At 33.7% G+C, this 19,232-nt stretch overlaps 1 protein-coding gene across 1 annotated transcript; it reads left to right on the plus strand.

The window, feature by feature from the left end:
* Positions 1-854: 854 nt before the first annotated feature.
* On the plus strand, positions 855-2,335 carry LOC131635353 (transcription termination factor MTERF15, mitochondrial-like). Its single transcript, XM_058905970.1, has one exon. The coding sequence runs from the start codon at positions 925-927 to the stop codon at positions 2,242-2,244; it is 1,320 nt and encodes a 439-aa protein (XP_058761953.1). The 5' UTR covers positions 855-924; the 3' UTR covers positions 2,245-2,335.
* The last annotated feature ends 16,897 nt before the right edge of the window (positions 2,336-19,232 follow it).

Here is a 19,232-nt window from a genome sequence, read left to right on the forward strand (position 1 = left end):
TGGAAAACCATTGTAATCAAGATTGATTAGTGGATTAAATCCTCAGTTGAGGTAAATCACTCTAAGGGGGTGGGCTGGAGTAGTTTCGTTAACAACGAACCAGGATAAAAATATTGTGTTCATTGTTTTTATTTTAAGAGTTTTTAAAGATACACTTATTCAAACCCCCCATTTCTAAGTGTTTTTCTATCCTTCATCTATTATAATAAAAAAGATAATCTTTTATGGCCATGCCAAATATCTTTAAATACATAAAACAAAGAAACCCTATTAGACCTTATGGACTTTTAATCTAAAACAAAATTAAATAAAACAAGGATAATTATGTTTTTAAGAAATTTAAAATAATTTAATCTAAATAAAGATACAAAATTATTAACATGATAGAAATTTTTATAAAATATTTTTATCTAAGTTAAATTTATAGAATTTCAAATGACATATATAAAATAAAGAATTTGAAATTTCTCTCATCCTTTATACAATATGTGAATGTCATTTTTTTTAATAAAAATTGTTCATTTATAAATTTCAATAATTTATTTATATCAATTTATTCACGTCAATGTATAATTATAAATAAACGGCGCCATAATAAATCCTGAACCATCAACTTACACATATAAATATTAAATCATTATTACTGATCTTTCAAAATTTATAAGTTGATCTCCAAATTTTTTTAAAAAAATTTCAAATTAACCCTCATAATTTATAAAAAAAAAATTGTAAATTAGTCTCTGGTAATTTCTAAATTTTGCAAATTGGTCCATTGAATTTTTCAATAATTGATCCTATTTTAAAAAAATTTATTTTTAAAAAACTAGCAACTTTTATTCATCTGCAAAGCACCTTTGGTATGAAACAGCAGATTTGAATTTCTAAATCGATTAGCTTAAAAAGTGATAGCAATAGGATCCTCCAATGGCAGTTAGAAGAAGAAACGCGCTTATTCTCATAAGCACTTTTTCAACCAATTTCTCCACCATTTCTCATCATCATCACACTTCTCATTACAGAAAACAAATCTCCCTCGCTAATCTCTTCCAATCCTTCGGTTTCCCCTCCTCCAACCTTCACCATTTCCTCTCTCATAACCCATTCCTTTTCAACTCCGATCCATCACACCTTCGCAAATCACTCTCCACTCTCTTTTCCTTCCGAATCCCACAGAAAACCCTAATTTCCCTCGTTCACGATTGCCCTTCTGTCTTGGAACCCCAATTTCTACACAATTGGGAATCAGCTTTTCCGAAATTCAAATCAAAGGATTTTAACCCTTCCCCGTTGATGATCGCGAACTTGTTGCGATGTTCTAGAAAGTTCCATTTAAACCCACTTCAAATCTCGCAAAAAGTTGAGATTTTTAAGGGTTTAGGGTTTTCTGAAGATGTTACTGCTAGGGTTTTGGAAGAGTTTCCCAGCGCGGTTGTAATGACTGAGGATAAAATTGTTGGCGTAATTGATTTTCTTGTGGAATTCGGTGTTCAGAGAGATGAAATCGATAGGGTTGTTAGATTGTATCCTAGGGTTTTGGGATTTGGAGTTGAAGATAGGTTGAAGCCGCTGATTCATGAGATGAGGGGGTTGGGATTTTCTCGACGGGAGATTAAGGCGGAGGTTGTTAGGGATCCGGGTATTCTAGGAATGGAGATCGGGGAGTTTTCGCGGTGTTTGAAGCTGTTGCAGAGTTTGAAATGCAGGGAGGCAGTTAAAGAGAGTATTTTGGGGGATGGTTTGGTTAGAGCTTGTTTTGGAGTGAAATTAAGAGTGGATTGTTTGTGCGGTCACGGGTTGATTCGGAGGGATGCTTTGAAGGTGTTATGGAAGGAACCGAGGTTGATGAGTTATGAGTTGGAGGAAATTGAGAAGAAGATTGAGTTTTTAGTTCAAAGGATGAAGTATGGTGTTGAATGTTTGCATGAAGTTCCTGAATATTTGGGTGTGAATTTTGAGAAACAGATTGTTCCTAGATACAATGTGATTGAGTATTTGAAAGGAAAAGGCGCGATTGGGTTTGAAGTTGGATTGAAGGATATTATCAAACCAACTAGGCTTAGGTTTTATAATCTTTATGTGAAGCCTTATCCAGAATGTGAAAAAATATATGGCAGATTTTCGAAGGTTGAAGTTAAAAGAAAGCATCCTGATGGACTTTGGAAGCTGTTCAAACCGAAGAAGTTCTCTCTAACCAGTAAAGATGTGAAGAACATGAAGGCTTTCATGGACTCCTCACCGGTGTAGTGGTTTGATTTGATCAATGTATATTGTTAGTTGGACTTGGATGAATGGTCCATAACAGGTTTTGTGTTAATACCAAGTGATTTAACAATGATTCTTTTATTTGTTGATGAAATTAACCAAGTGATGGGAAATATTTATCATCATATTGTAATGCTTAAGGAACACATGCTGACAGAGTTAGTTACTCATAAAAATTAGTGATATGTGGCTACTTTTATAGCTTTCAAATGCTGAAACAGGATATAAGAAGGGAGCAAGATTATGTTGTGGGAATAAGTATTTGAAATTGAAACTTGTCCAAAACATATAACAATAAGCAACTAACATTTAATCTTGTCTTTTGTCTTTAATTTTCAAACTGGGTCTTGATTTTAAGAAAAACCTAGCGCCCTTGACTTTTTAACCTCATATTCAAGACTTACCTTTGTCAAATTTTTGAAATCCTACATTGTAATTAGGGTGGGCATGAAATCGCAAACCGGAAAAATCCGAAAAAAACCATGATAATAATAGGAAAGTGGACGGTTTGAAATGGGTTTGTGGATGTATATTTTATATTTGCACTTTCAATTGGGTTTTCATGGGAGGTTTTGGGTGATTCAGTTGGGTTGCACTTCTGAAAATCCCACCATATTTTTGATTTTTTTGGAGATACATCTTCGGACGCACTAAATCTCTTTTTTTTGTAAAATTTTAGTTTGGAGATGTAATTGGAACAAATGGAATGAGAATAAAATGTTATGCACTACATCACCTCTTAGTGTCTATCTATTTTATGGAATGAGAATAAAATGTTAGTTTTTAAGTCTTTCCACGGTCTTCAGCAAGGAGACCCTTATCTCCATACGATGGAGAAATTTTCTATTGCCATCAATGATATTGTTCGTAGTGGTTCATGGAGTTCCTATTTTCATCTCAATTGTCTAATCTTTCGTCCGCGGATGACATTCTTCCTTTTGCAAAGGTAAAGAAGTCACAAATTAGAGCTATTGCCACCTTTTTGAACAACTTTAGTCGTTGATAAGAAGTGAAGAACAATCATTCCACGTCTCGTGCTTTCTATTATTTTGAAATTTCTCATGCTAAAACCAATCAACTACTTCAGTCTCAAGTATTCCCGACGTACCACCTTGGCTTTCTTATCTTCAAAGGCAGAGCCAAAAGATCGAACTTTAATTTCATCAGGGAAAAAATGCAAACTCGCACGGCTTTCAAGAAAAACAAGCTTCTCAACAAGCCTAATAGATTAGCTCTTGCTATAGTTTTTTCATCTATATCTTCTTAATACATGCAAACCAATTGGCTCCCTACAAATATTTGTGACACCATTGATCGTATAACTCGTAACTTTATTTGGAATGGAACTACCCCATGGTGTTCATCTAGTTGGCTAGAAGAAAATTACTTGCCTTAGGAAGTTGGACGATCAACTAGAGATGCCAACACAACTCTCTTCAGTAAGCTAGTTTAGGACATACTTCAAAATGGTGATAAATTTTACATACGTCTTCTTTCTCAAAAGTATTTGTCTTGTGCCAATTTACTCTTTTTTTTCTACGACATGTTCCTCCACCCTGAGCTTTATTATCAAAGCAAAGAGTGTGTTAAAATATGATTTTGTCACATTCAATGTTCTATAACTCATCCCTTCAATGATCGTTCTTCATGTGTGATTATGAAAACCTACTAACATGTTATTCTTCTATATACCATGTGTAATTTCATTATTGCATCAGAGATTAAGTTTAGAGAAGAATAAGGTGAAGGATGGCAAGCTCAAAGAGGATGAGTTAAAGATGAAGATCAAGTTTCTTAATATGCATTTGAAGTTTACATATATGAGCTTTTGATGTTAGTAGCTCTAGTTGTAACAAGTGAAATGAAGTAGTACTAGTTTTGGTTATGAAGCTGACATTCTTATGCTGTAACTTATGTATCCAAAATTTATGAATAAAAAGTAATGTTTTGGTTATGATTTGTTCCAATTGTGTCTATTTCTAAAATTGTGCCTTGTTTACATATCTGGTATAAGTTGAGTTTACATGCCATTTTTACAGGCTATGTATACATGCCATGTTTACATATTTATAGGTCATATTTTGACTACATTATAACATGCCATATTTATATGCCATGTTTTGACTACAAAATAGCAGGTCATATTCACTAGAGGTATTGCATAATTATGAGGACTGCATAATTATGAGGACTGCATAATTAACAGAGAAGCCAGTAAATAAAATGACAACAAAATAGGTACTCTCACATTATAACAAAATGAGGCACTTCTTCATTATAACAAAATGACATAAACAACAATGAGGTACTTGTTCCATTACAGACCTCCAAACAACAAAATGACAACAAACTAAGTAACTAGTACCATTACAAAAACGAGGTACTTGTTCCATTACAAACCTCTAAACAACAAAATGAGAATAAATTAAGTAACTGTTACACATGCCTTTGTCCTCTGCTTCTTCCATCCTTTGATGCTCTTGAGTCTGCTTTCTGCTTCTTTCCACCCTTTTATGTGTTTCCTTTATTCTTATTACCATATTTTGGAATGGCTCTGTCAGTAGCCCTCTAGCCTTTGCAACTCCTTTCGTTGTTTCCCATTGCTCCACATTTATGGCAAGTAACATCTGTAAGCTTACTAGGAAACACATGTGGATTTCTTGACTCATCATTGACCTTGTTTTGCATCTTCTTAGGATGACCAATGACCCTTCTCAGCACTGGTGGATTGATCGCTATTTAGCCATCCAAAGGCCACAATTATGGCCTAGTTGTAGGGAAGATGATATGTGAGTAAGTGTTGTTGAAGGTAGACTTCCTGTACATAAATGTAATACATATGTTAGCATAAATTTAGTCACAATTTTAAACATAAACCAGAGACTTATAGTGAAGGCACACCCCTGTAATATTCACAGATCCACCTACTTTAAACATTGTCAAGTACTTGGGGGAAAATGTTTCAAGCTTACAAGATCAACACCAAATATTTTTGGGTTAATACCACTTTACCCCCTACCATATAGGCCTGTTTTGCTTTACCCCCCTCTAAAAAAAAACTTATTGGACAAACCTTGCCAAATAAAGATTCCATAAAATTTGACCCTGATCAATTTTTTTGGCCAAGATTCTTAGGATCTTGCCTACGTGGCATTTTTGGCAATGCTGACTGTACAACACATAAGCGATGTGGCACAGTCAGCACTGCAACGTGGAAATTATTTTTTTTATTTTTTTAATATTTTTTTTATTTTTTTTTTATTTTTTTTTAAATTTTTTTTTACGTTTTTAAAAGGTATTTGACAATACCTGCGGGTTTACCTACGAATTTGACAATACCTGCGGATTTACCTACGGATTTAAAAATACCTGCGGATTTACCTACGGATTTACTTGCGGATTTACCTACGGATTTAAAAATACCTGGGGATTTACCTTTAAAAATACCTGCGAATTTGACAATACCTGCGGATTTACCTACGAATTTAAAAATACCTGCGGATTTACCTACGGATTTGACAATACCTGCGGATTTACCTACGGATTTACCTATGGATTTAAAATTACTTACGGATTTACCTGCGAATTTGACAATACCTGCGAATTTACCTACGGATTTGACAATACCTGCGGATTTACCTATGGATTTAAAAATACCTGCGGATTTACCTATGGATTTGAAAATACCTGCGAATTTGACAATAATAAAAATAAATTTTAAAACTAATAAAAAAAACAATAAAAAAATTTTGGAAAAAATTATAAAAAAAAATTTGGAAAAAAAAATTGATAAAAAAAAAACAAAATTCCACGTGGAAATTAAAAATAAATAAAAAATAAAAAATAAAAAATGCCACATGCGCATGCCACGTATGCAGATTCTCTTGGAATTTTGATCCAGGGTCATGGTTTTTGGAATCTTTATTTGGTAAGGTCTGTCCAATAAATTTTTTTTTAGAGGGGGTAAAGCAAAACACGCCTATATGGCAGGGGGTAAAGTGGTATTAACCCTATATTTTTGGATTGACCAAACCTACCCCCGCAAACCACAAGGAATGGGTCCCACTTTTCCAAAATCTTCCTAGTATCTGACGATCGTCCTTCTTATGATCCCAAGAGTCTCAACTACAAATACATCCAACGACTCTCCGCAAATGACGGTAAGCAAATAATTAGTTTGCTATTTTTCCCTCTATATATAGAGTAGGCGCCAAAATTGACGGAACAATTTCAAATGTGTTAACCTTACCCCCCACTCCCACTCCACCGTATCAGAAGTCATGATCCTCCATCACCGCCGTTCATCTTTTCGTTTCTAATTCCAAAATAGAACATATTCTATACACATTTATTTTACTATTTAAAAAATGTCCAAACATTTATTCTTAATACTGTGACGAGATAAATATTTTAATTAAGGATAGAGTAGTAAATATATTTCATTTTTTATTTGAAATAAAATAATTGGATACACTTAATTATTATTTTTTAGTATTATAAATGTAGAGTTTTTCTCTTAATTCTAATTTCAAAACAATTTTTATTTATTTAAAAGTGTACATTATTTTACTGTATTTTGGGCATGTCATGTAAATAAAGACTCTAAAACCGTCATAAATTTGTATTCGACATGTATATGATTATTCGATTTACTTTTTAAACGAGTCATTACTTTAAAGTAGTAATAATTTTCTCTTCAACTAGCATAATAAAAAAATTCTTGAGATTGCTTTCTCTTTTATATACTACAAAATTATATGAATATTATATTTTTTATTGCCATGTAGTTACACAACTATTATTTATTGTCAGTATTATAATTTGTGTATAAATAATATAAAATTTATATTTTTATATTGCTAGCAACTAATTTTTTTATAAATAATATAAAATTTATATTTTTTTATAAGCAAAGATGGTATTAATAAAAAAGCACAAGAGGTGCTAACCAACAAATACAAAAAAGAGAGTCAAAGACATCTCCCAAGAACACCCAACCAACAAACCCCAACAACTAAAATCCAATACACGAATCCGGGCTAGCACACCAATCGACTCAATGAATGGAGTCCCGCACTTTATAAAAGGAGAGAAATCATTCCCAAGCAACAAACTTAGACATCCCTACGCACTTTATAAAAGGAGAGAAACCATTCCCAAACAACAAACTTAGTCACCCTACGGTATCAAAATCCCTCAAGATGACACCATTAAAAATAATACCATTTCTACAATTCCAAACACCCTAACAAAAAGCCATCCCAAAAAGCCAATTAATATCAACCATAAACTTGGACTTACAAATCGACTCCAAAAGTAAAAGACGATTAAAGATATTACCCGATATGGATGCGGTATCAATACCAAGCCAATCATAAAACTTAGTCCACCAAAGGTGAGTAACCGGCAAGAAGCAAATAAGTGATCCGAATCTTCCTCATCCAACCCACATAACGGACATACTATTTCAAGCGGACTTGACAAAATTTTCCTCTTTATCAAATTAACCTTCGTAGGAATTTTATCTAACAAAAGCCTCCAACCAAAAACTAAAACCTTACTAGGAATTTTTGCCTTCCAAAAGCGATCCAACGCCTTCACAAGAGTGTCTTCCAACCTTGGACCCTGAACACTCTCTTCCACTAACATCTCATAAGCAACCTTCATCGAATAACCTGAATGATTCTTCCACCAAATGAACAAATCATCCAAACCAACCATAGGCGTAATCCCACCTAACTCCCGAATAAGATCCTCCACTTGTTCACCTTCGAATTCTTCAATAAATTTCTCACAAAAATTGATGCGCCACTCCCAAGCATTGGAAATCCAAAACCCATTGTCACTCACCTTTGAACCAGAGGGCTCAACAAAACGGAATAGAGAAGGAAACCGCTCACAAAGTGGGGCCCCTCCCACCAACCACCTGTCTATCCAAAAATCAATAAGGTCACCATTCCCAAGTTTGCAAATGATAGAAGAAGGGAACCAATTTTCCAACGGACCACTCCCCGCTGAACCAATCAAGCATAAGTCTTTCCACCAAAGGGACACCTTGTTTCTTTTATGACTCACCAAATTAGAAAGCAGAACTCTTCTTATGTCAGCATACCTGCAAGAAAGAAAGTTAGTCCATAAACAATTTTTTCACTCAAGATCCCCACCTCCGCTTACTAAGCATCACAACATTAAACTTCCCACAATGTTTGACTCCTAAACTCCCTCCTTCTTAGGAAGAAAAACCTTATCCCACCCAATCCAATTAACCTTCTTCTTATCCTCCGTACCTCCCCAAAGAAAACACCTTTGGATCTTGATAATCTCTTTAATAATCACCTTCGTAGCCTTAAAGAAAGAAACATAAAGATTGGAATACTAGATAATACCGAATTCAAGAGCACCACCCTCCCACCAATCGATAAGTGTCTAAAACGCCACGATTCCAACCTTTTCCGCAACTTCGACAAAATCGGCCTCCATACTTCCCTTCTCCTATTATTAAACCCAACCGGTATCCCCAGGAAATAGAAGGAAGAAGACCCCATCACACAATTTAGGATGGTTGAAGCTGCTTGAATAAAATTCGGCTCCAAATTAAGCCCCACAAACCAGCTTTTTGACAAATTAACACGAAGACCAGAAACCAACTCAAAGCCCCTAAGAATAGCCTTAACGTTCCACAAATTATTCCATGACCCATCACCAATTAAGAGCGTGTCATCCGCGAATTGAAGGATCTTAAAATGCACATCATTACCAACTTTAAACCCAACATAATCACCCAAACTCGAAGCTTTATTCATCAACGTCGTCAAACCTTCCGCCACTAAAAGAAAAAGGAACGGAGAAAGCGGATCCCCTTCACGAAGACCCCGAGAAACAACAAAGTCTTTAGTCGGACTCCCATTGACAAGAACTGACATAGTGCTATTAAAAACCAACGCTTCCATCCATCTCATCCACCTATTACCAAAACCCATCCTTCTCAATAAAAATCTCAAGTAATCCCAAGCAACGCAATCGTACGTCTTCTCAAAATCAACTTTCACCATCATACAACTCTTTTTGTGTCTCTTAGCCAAATCCAATATCTCATTCACAATCAACACACCGTCCAGCAAATTTCTTCCCACAACAAAGGCCGATTGACAATTCGAGACTAACTTACCAATCACCTTCTTCATTCTTTGCGCTAACAACTTTTCCAAAATACGATACATACTACCAATAAGACAAATTGGTCTAAAATCATCCAAATTACTAGGATTCTCTACCTTCGGGATTAGAGCAAGAAAAGAAGTTGTGACCGCTTTAGGAAGAATAACACACTCGAAAAACTCATTGACAAAGTTCAACACATCTTTCTTCAAAAACGACCAACAACTCTTATAAAAGCCCGTGTTAAATCCATCCGGACCCGGACTTTTGTCCCCTTCAGAATTCCAAATAACATCCCTCACTTCCTCTTCCAAGAACGGCACCTCAAGACCCATGGAATCCTCCAAAGACAACTTTGCTAGTTCCACCCCTTCTAACACCGGCCTTGAGAAAGAATGTTTGGAAAAATCTTCTTTCAAAATGACTACGAATCTCTTCCTTGACCAACGTCACATCCTCCGTCCAACCCGTAATCCCATTCAAACCTACAACCGCATTCCTCCTAATTCTATAGATATGATATTTCAATTTCAAACTCAAAATTCCATAAAATATGTTCTTCAAATAAATCATAAACTATGACACAACAAAGAATTCAAATAAATCCTAAACTATGACACAACAAAGAAGAAATTTTTATATCACTGTTATATTTTTTAAAATGATTTATTTTGCATATCAGCAATTTAAAAAAAATATTATAATAAAAACCCTATATTCAGTATCATTTTTAAATAACATATTTGATAATTTTTTTCTATATTTTTTAGTTGATTTTCTTTATTTTGGTGAAAGGCATATATGAAAACATATCTTTCTTTTCTGAATAAAAGACACATACTCTAATTTTTTATGAGCATGTTCAATATTAATTCATTAATCTTTTTAATACTAATTTTACATATTTATGAAAAAAATCAATTCTAAAAAGTATTATGAAATACACTTTTAGTGTGACATACTTCTTATCTAAGTAATATGGTTTGCAAGTAGAATATTTAGTCACGATAAAAAGTAGGGATGACAAACAGACCCAAACCCACGGGGTTCATCCGCACCCGAACCCGAGTCAACGGGTAAAAACCCGAATTGACTGGGTTTGGTTTTGGGTTTGGGTTCGGATGCCACCCGATATTTCGGGTGCGGGTTTGGGTAGTGTGAAATCCGCGTCCGAAACCCGAAATCACACCCGAATATATATATATATATATATATATATATATATATATATATATATATATATATATATATATTAAAAAATATATTATATATAATATATAATATGTAATATATAATATATTATATATTATATATATTAATATATATATATATATATATATATATATATATTAATATATATTATATATTATATATTATATATTACATATTATATATTATATATTATATATAATATATTTTTAATATATATATATATATTATATTTATATATATATATATATATATATATATATATATATATATATATATATATAATATTATATATATATATATATATTATATAATATATTATATATATATATATATATATATATATATATATATATATATATATATATATATATATAATATTTATTTTTTTTATGGAAATTTGTAAGAAAATTGTAGGAAAAATATGTTTTATGTATTGTTGCGGGTTTGGGTTTGGGTGAAAAAACCCGAACCCAACGGGTGTGGGCGTGGGTGTTATTTTGTCACCCAAATAACTTTTGGGTTTGGGTTCGAGTTCGGGTGGTAATTTCGGATGCGGGTTTGGTTAGTATAAAACCCGCACCCGCGGGCACCCGTTGCCATCCCTAAAAAAAGGTAAAACATTCTGTAGACTAATTTGAAAATTCATATTTTAAGTTAATATTTCAATGATATATTTAGATAGGATTATTAATTTATTATTTATATTAGGTAAGATGAAATAATTTTCTAGAAGAAGAGGTTAAAGGTAGAGTTACTGTGAATTAGAAAGAAAAACATAAACACGAAATAACTAAAATTGATATAAATAATGTAAATTTTGTCTTTTAAATTGATTAAAAATAATTAAAATTAGGTGATTAATGATACTTTGGAATTTGATTATGTAACTATCATCCAGCTATTTTATGACATGTCATATATTTATATTAATTAATTAATTAATTAATTAATTAAACTTTTAAATGAATTTAACGTTACCAAACAAACTCAAAGTATTTATAATTAAGAGTGAAGACCCATTTTGGTTCTTCACAAAAACTACACAATTCAAATTAGTCTTCCACAAAAAAAAAGGACCCGATTTAATCCCTTAGAAAATATAACTGGGTCATATTAGTCTTTTTGTAAATATTTTTTTTAAACCGGTTTTTTCTTATACTTTTCAACCGTGATTGGACCGCCAAGTCGTATTTTATTTTTAATTTTCCATTTTCTAAATACAAAATTGATTTTTATTTTTAATTTCGATTTTATTTTTGAATAATTCATATTTTAAAATATAAAAAAAATAAGATTTTTTTTGGGAAGGAATCGAACATAAGACAATTAAGTCATATCCTATGTCTTTAGGACTATGCCAACGTACACGGGTGACAAATAATTCGCATGATTTATAGTAATATTAAATAATTCTAAATTTAAAAAAAAACATAAATTTTGGTACCGACGGGTCTCAAACCCAAGTCTCTTCAAATTAAATAGTAGTCACTTTATTGTAAATATGAAAAGTAATCTAAGAGGGGTTGCATGAATTAGATTAATTGATATTAGTGAATTTTTCTCGATAATGAATGTTAACAATGTTCTGATTTTTTTTGAAACTATTATAACAATTTCGAAAAAATTAGAACAACATTGCTAACATTCATAATCGAGAAAAATTACTATTACCGATTAATCTAACTGATTCACCCGCTCTTAGATAACTTTTCATATTTACAGTGAAGTGACTATCATTAAATTTGAAGGGACTTGAGTTTGAGACCTCATCGGTACAAATTTTATATTTTATATTTTAAATTTAGAATTGTTTAATATTACTATAAATCATGCGAATTATTTGTAACTAGTGTACAATGGCATAGTGGTAAAGGCATAGGATGTGACTTAAATGTCTTGAGTTTGATTCCTTCTCAGAACAAATCTTATCTTTTTTTATATTTTAAAATCTGAATTGTTTAAAAAAAAAACCGAAATTAAAAAAAAAATCAATTTAGTATTTAGAAAATGAAAAATTAAAAATAAAATACGACTTGGCGGTCCAGCCACGGTTTAAAAGTAGAAGAAAAAACCGGTTTGAAAAAAATATTTACAGAAAGACTAATATGACCCGGTTATATTTCTGAATTGTTTAAAAATAAAATCGAAATTAAAAAAAATCAATTTAGTATTTAGAAAATGAAAAATGAAAAATAAAATACGACTTGACGGTCCAGTCACGGTTTAAAAGTAGAAGAAAAAATCGGTTTGAAAAAAATATTTACAGAAAGACTAATATGACCCGGTTATATTTTGTAAAGGATTAAATCGGGTGTTTTTTTTTGAGGACTAATTTGAATTCTATAATTTTTGTGAGGGATCAAAATGGTCTCACTCTATAATTAAATTAAATTGAATATCTTAATAATAACTTTTCGTGAAAAAAATATACTTATTTCTTGATCTTCTAGATCTTTTCATTAGTGACGTATTAAAAGAATACAACTCTAGAATCACATAACTGATATAGGAAAAAAAAAACGTCTATCTAAGTGAATATGATTGTAATATGTAATTATATAAAGATAAAACATAGGTACAATTTTATAAATGTGGGTGATTATTACTATTTTTTAAAGAAAATATATAAATGTATAATTTTTTCTTACGCATGTAAATTTTTTTAATTTTTACTCTTTAAATTATATTTAAATATATTTGTCATATTTTTATTAAAAATTAGTAAAAATGAGCCTAAAAAATGTATCTAAGTTTTCTTCACTATAATTATTTATAATTATATTTATTGTTTAAATAATAAAAAAAAATTAAAATTCATAAATTAATCAATTTATTGTGTTGGTTTGTTCAAATTCAAGTGATCTTAACATGATTTCCCAAAATTGCATATAAGGTTTTTCAAAACAGCGGCCACACACAATAATTTCAATAAACCCACTTTAACACATTTCATACATGTAGTGTAAGTTTTATGTGGTGGGATTCTAATTTGAGATAAAAGTTGTGTTTGTAATACACACTTAAATTTGTATTTGTATTTGTTATGACAAATATTAATGTGATTAGTTTTAATGTATTTTGAATTTTTAATAACAACAACTGCATTTTGAATAAATTTTGGATGCTTCTATATTAAGTTCTTAATTTTTACTTTTTATTTTAGTACAATTTTTCTTAGTAGCTTCTACTAAATTCTACTATACTTCTATATAAATATTATTAAGTCTCTTATCTTCTTTGTCTTTCTTATACTCTATTTCTTTCGCAAAGACAAACATGGTCATGAGTGTAGATTATGACGATGGTTTTCATGCTCGTTTCATGTGGGAAAATCTATCATGGAGCGATCTTTTAAATTCTGAAGACCTAGCTGAGAGTAGCAAATAAATGTTCGATATGAAATTATTAAACCATAAAGAAGAACTTAATGAAGAAGGCGGGATTGTAATTAGAAATGAGAATGATATAAATGGTGAAGGTAAAGATGAAATATATCGTAATTTAGATCATGAAATGTATATCTTGACAGAAAAAGAAAGGAGAAAGAAAATGAGGAACATGTTCTCTAGCCTTCATGCTTTGCTTCCTGAACTACCTTCAAAGATAAATTTATTTTTATATTCATTTAGTTTAAGAGTAATCATTGTATGATCAAATAAATTTTGTACTATTTATTTTTCTAAGGTGTTACTTATTGTAAACAAAATAGAGTACTAATTTTAATTGTTTGAAAACAAGTATTTCTTTTCTCCATTGAAGTTTATCTAATGATCAATGTCATGTTTATTGTCTTTTTCAATTTGGACAAATATAAAGTATTATAGGAATGAAAAACTCTCTCTATTTTTCAATATCTATTTTAAAATTTTTTATTATTGATTAATTTTCAAAAAATTAATTAAAAAAATTAGGATAATCAAAAAGTTTTTTTTTTTTTTAAACTTTTTTGTGCACGGCCCTCAAAATCCTCTATCTAGCTAGAGTTTTTAAAGGGATAAAAATATCCATTATTTCGTGCACTATATATACTAAATTATCTAAATAAACCGGCTCAAATATTTTTTGTTATTATAGTTCATAAGAATCTTATTAGATACAATGTCATACTTGAATTATTTTCTTTCAATGGTCTTTGAGTTTGCACCTTCATTGTTGAACTAATACAATAATCAATCTTAACCATAGGACTATTCCCAAAATTAAGATATACAATCAAAATAGGAATTAAATTTGAGAATTTCTTTGGCCACCTCCCAACCTTCTAGCTCACCTCTGGTGAAAAATCCAGAATACCCCTGACTTCGGAAATGAACTTCCGAAATGCAAAGAAAAGGTGTTTTCGGAGATGCATCTCCGAAAGCGCCTTTTTTTTAAAAAAATTGACTTATTTCGGAAATGCACTTCCAAAAACACCATTTCGGAAGTTCATTTCCGAAATATTCTGCGTTTTTCAGATTAAGCAAAACAGCCCCCTCCCCCAAATCATTTACCCTAAACTTCTTCCAAACTCACACCCCAAGAGATTTTTGTGCAAACCAGTTCCAAGCTACCTCAAAGGCTCCATCTACTTGCTCTATTACATTCAAAAGTCCTCCAATCCATTCAATCGGTAAGCATTTTGATTTTAAGATCTATGATTAAAATGTATATTAAGGTGTTTACAAATAGCAAAAAATGTATTAGGTTAGGTTTATACTGATATTTAGGATGTTTAGAATGTGTAGACATAGGTTTGATGTTTGGTTTAGGGGTCTGCCATTGGAGGTTGCAAAGAAGTTCTGCGCAGGGGTGTTTCGGAAGTTCATTTCCGAAAACACCTCCATCCCAGTTTTCGGAAATGAACTTCCGAACTGTATCAGAAGTTCAATTTTGTTTGTTTCTTCTTTTGTCTCGCTTATTAATCGATTTCAATTGTTTACAGGAACATGTCAGGCAACCAACCAGCACGCATCAGACAGGGGAGAGAGTCTCAGACTGCGTCGGCTAGACGCGAGCGGGCGGCGGCGCAGCTGGAGTCGACCCAGGGACGGGCGCAGGGCCGGGGACGCCGTGTGCGAGTTCCCGTGGAGATGGGCGAGGGTACCTCTACATCAGAATCTAGGAGTAGGCTGGCTCGGGTATCTTCTTCCCGCCAGCGAGAGGAGGAGGAGGAGGAGGTGGCCGTGCCATACCACGAGGCGGAGGATGTACCGGATGTTGACCCTCCAGCCGGGGAGGAGGACGGCTATCCGGGAGGGCCCTTTGACACTTCCGTGCTGATTCACTACCACGATCACGTCGCTCGGCGGATCTGGGAGGGAGAGGTATTTTTTTTAATTTAATCGTTTATTTGTCACCATTTTTTATAATCTAACAGTTTATTTGTCGCTTATTTAATATATGGTCGCTTATTTAATATATGTCGCTTATTTGTTTTTTTTGTAACAGGAGAGAGAGCCGCTGAAAATGGTCAACCACGCCCGCAAGATTTTCAGTCTGTTTAAACCAGCAGCTGAGTGGTTTAACGACCATGTGCGAGGTTCAGGGCTCAGCGGGCTCTGCATGACGGGGTACACCACCATCAGCACCGGCATGCAGGGGGCATTTGTGGAGCGCTGGCACAAGGAGACGTCCTCTTTCCACTTGCCGGTTGGGGAGATGACGATCACCTTGCACGACGTGCAGTGTCTTCTCCACCTGCCGATTAGGGGGCCGCTGTTGACCCACTCCAAGATCCAGAGGGTGGAGGCCATTGAGTGGATGATGCTCTACTTGGGGATGGAGCACGAGGTTGCTCACTTTGAGTGCGCCACGACTTCTGGGCCTCATATCCGGTTCACCACACTGAGCGTTTATTTTGAGCACCATCTGAACGCGGCTGCCGGGGCTGAGGGTGAGGGTGACGAGCTGTTCACACACTATCACCGCGGCTGCGCTCTCTGGTGTTGGTACATGCATGTGGTAGGCGCTGCATGCTTTGTGGACAAGAGTGCCAGGTACGTCGACGTGACCTACCTCCGCTACTTCATGGACCTTGATACCGTTCACCAGTGGAACTGGGGGGCAGCTACTCTGGCATACCTCTACCAGAAGCTGAATGAGGCCTCCAACTGGAGGACCAGGCAGTTGGCCGGATCCTGCACACTACTCACGGTACGTTTTATTTTAATTGTTTCGTATTTATTTATGTTTCGTATTTGTGTTTCGTATTTACTTATGTTTCGTATTTATTTATGTTTCAGAGCTGGATCATCTCCTACTTCTCCCGCATCCACGGCTTCCACATCGATCCTGCGTACGTTGACGACATGCCCAGGGCCGCCAGATACGCTCTCCAGAGGGGGAACGATGCGGTGGGACCATACCGTTTGTACCTGTACCGCACGATGCACGACGACGTCACCTGGAGGCCGTTCGTCGACTACGCTCAGGTTGTCCCCTTTGACGGCATTGCTCTATATTCAGGCTGGTTGGCATGCGGGACCGACATCATGGTCCGGTATCTCCCTGAGCGGTGCATGCGTCAGTTCGGATTCGTGCAGCGGATACCCAGGTCACCCTTTGAGGCTGCTCCCGACACAGTGACCCGAGTGCAGCTCACTACCATATGGGAGGACTGGCAGCATCATGTGGTACCGCAGGAGTACCGTCTCACTCGGGTCACACAGGACTGGCACAGTGAGGAGGGGTACGTCACATGGTTCTACCGGGTGTCCCATCCTCTGATGAGACCCGACGTTCCCGGCGCTCCTAGGCTAGCACATGAGGAGATCCTGGAGAACCAGCAGGCCGAGGATGAACACGCCATTGATCTCCTGCCGATCTGCCAGCGGATAGAGATGCTTGGGCGGGACGCCTTGGATCGGGGTGTCGTTCTTCAGGGCGGTCCAGATGCAGTCGCCGTGATGGAGGCGATCGTCACTGATGCGGGCCGTGCGGCGGGGTACAGGCGGAAGAGGAGGGCTCAGGGTGAGAGGGTTAGGCACACCCAGTAGTGGTCGGGTTTATTTTTTTTTTTTTTCGGATTGTATATTGCGCACACTATTACTATTTGGTTCGGCTTGTATATATTATTTGGATTTTATTTATCGCATTAGTATTTTCTGTTTATACGTCGCTTATTTTATTTGGCGTTTGCGTTTAATTAAAATGCGAGACTGTTTAAGAAAAAACATAAAAAAAAAACACAGTTTCTGCATAATTCGGAAATGAACTTCCGAATTCACCCATGAGGTGTTTTCAGAAGTTCATCTCCGAAGACACCCCCCATGAGGTGTTTTCGGAGATGAACTTCCGAATTGTTAAAATTTTTTTTAAAAAAAAGCGCTTCGGAAGTTCATTTCCGAAGCAGAGGTATTTTGGAATTTTCGCTGGGGGTGACCCCATAGGGAGGTGGCTAAAGAAATTTTCTTAAATTTTCACACTAAAATTGCGATTATCCAGTTCCCTACGCATTCAAGTTTCTTATATTTGTTCACATAAATAAAAATGAATAAAAGATCAATATAATATTTTTATTGAGAAATATAGTTTTATTTTAATTATGTTATTATTATAGTATTCACTTAAATAAGATGGAGATACACAATATTATTATAGTATTATAGTATTTAGAGTATTAGATGTCTTTGTCCTAAAAACCAAAGGATTGAGAAGAAGATAATATCCATTTGAGGACAACCATCTCAAGTCATTTCTCGAATAATTTTTCTCCAAACATGGTGGTGTACCTACAACGACATTCTATGGTAACATGTAAGACTAATTTGGTTTTTTTAACACCCCGATTTTTAACAGCGAAAATGAATTTTTAAAAGGAGTTATTTTTATAAATAAATTAATTAATGGTTTTCCTTATACAAAATAATGTTTTTTTTTATAAACTAAAATAATTAAACCATATAATATATTAAAATTATAGTATATTCGCACCTCTATAATATATTTTGATCAAATATATAGTTAAATAATATTTATACAAATAAAATCTTAGAATTTTTATTTTATTAGTAATTCAAGATATAAGTTTTCTAAAAATTTTGATTTCAATCTTTTTAATGTTCGGTAAAATTAACCGCCTTAATTAAAAAAAAAACTTGTTTGATTAGAAAATTTTAGTGATAGAATAACAAAATTATTTATGAAAGAATTAAAAATAAAAATAGTTTCTCTTTGAAATTAATTTCCGATCTCTCAAATAAACGATAGTTTTACCCGCTTAAAATTTAGAAATAATCTCTGTTTGATTATATAAATTATTTTTATTAGATTAATAAAAAGAACAATAAAAATAATAATTTTTTATTTTCTCGACCTTTTTTTTTACGCAGTATAGAATAACCGGAAAAAGGGTTTTATTATCGGTAAAAATTATTTTGGGCATTTTTATCAGTGTCACATAACATCGGAAATTACACAGATAACACAACATCTATATATAAGAGATAACTATAGATGTGTTATAGATATGTGAGAATATTCATCATAACATGTATTAATGAGAATATTCTGGATATGAGGCAGTATGTTCAAACTTACCACAATCTTTGGTGTGCAATGGAGAACAAACAGAGATTTAAATGTGGTACCTTCTATCAACAGCTCATAATTCTCCAAGATTG

This window comes from Vicia villosa, unplaced genomic scaffold (genome assembly GCF_029867415.1).
Source record: "Vicia villosa cultivar HV-30 ecotype Madison, WI unplaced genomic scaffold, Vvil1.0 ctg.001470F_1_1_1, whole genome shotgun sequence".
NCBI lineage: Eukaryota > Viridiplantae > Streptophyta > Magnoliopsida > Fabales > Fabaceae > Vicia > Vicia villosa.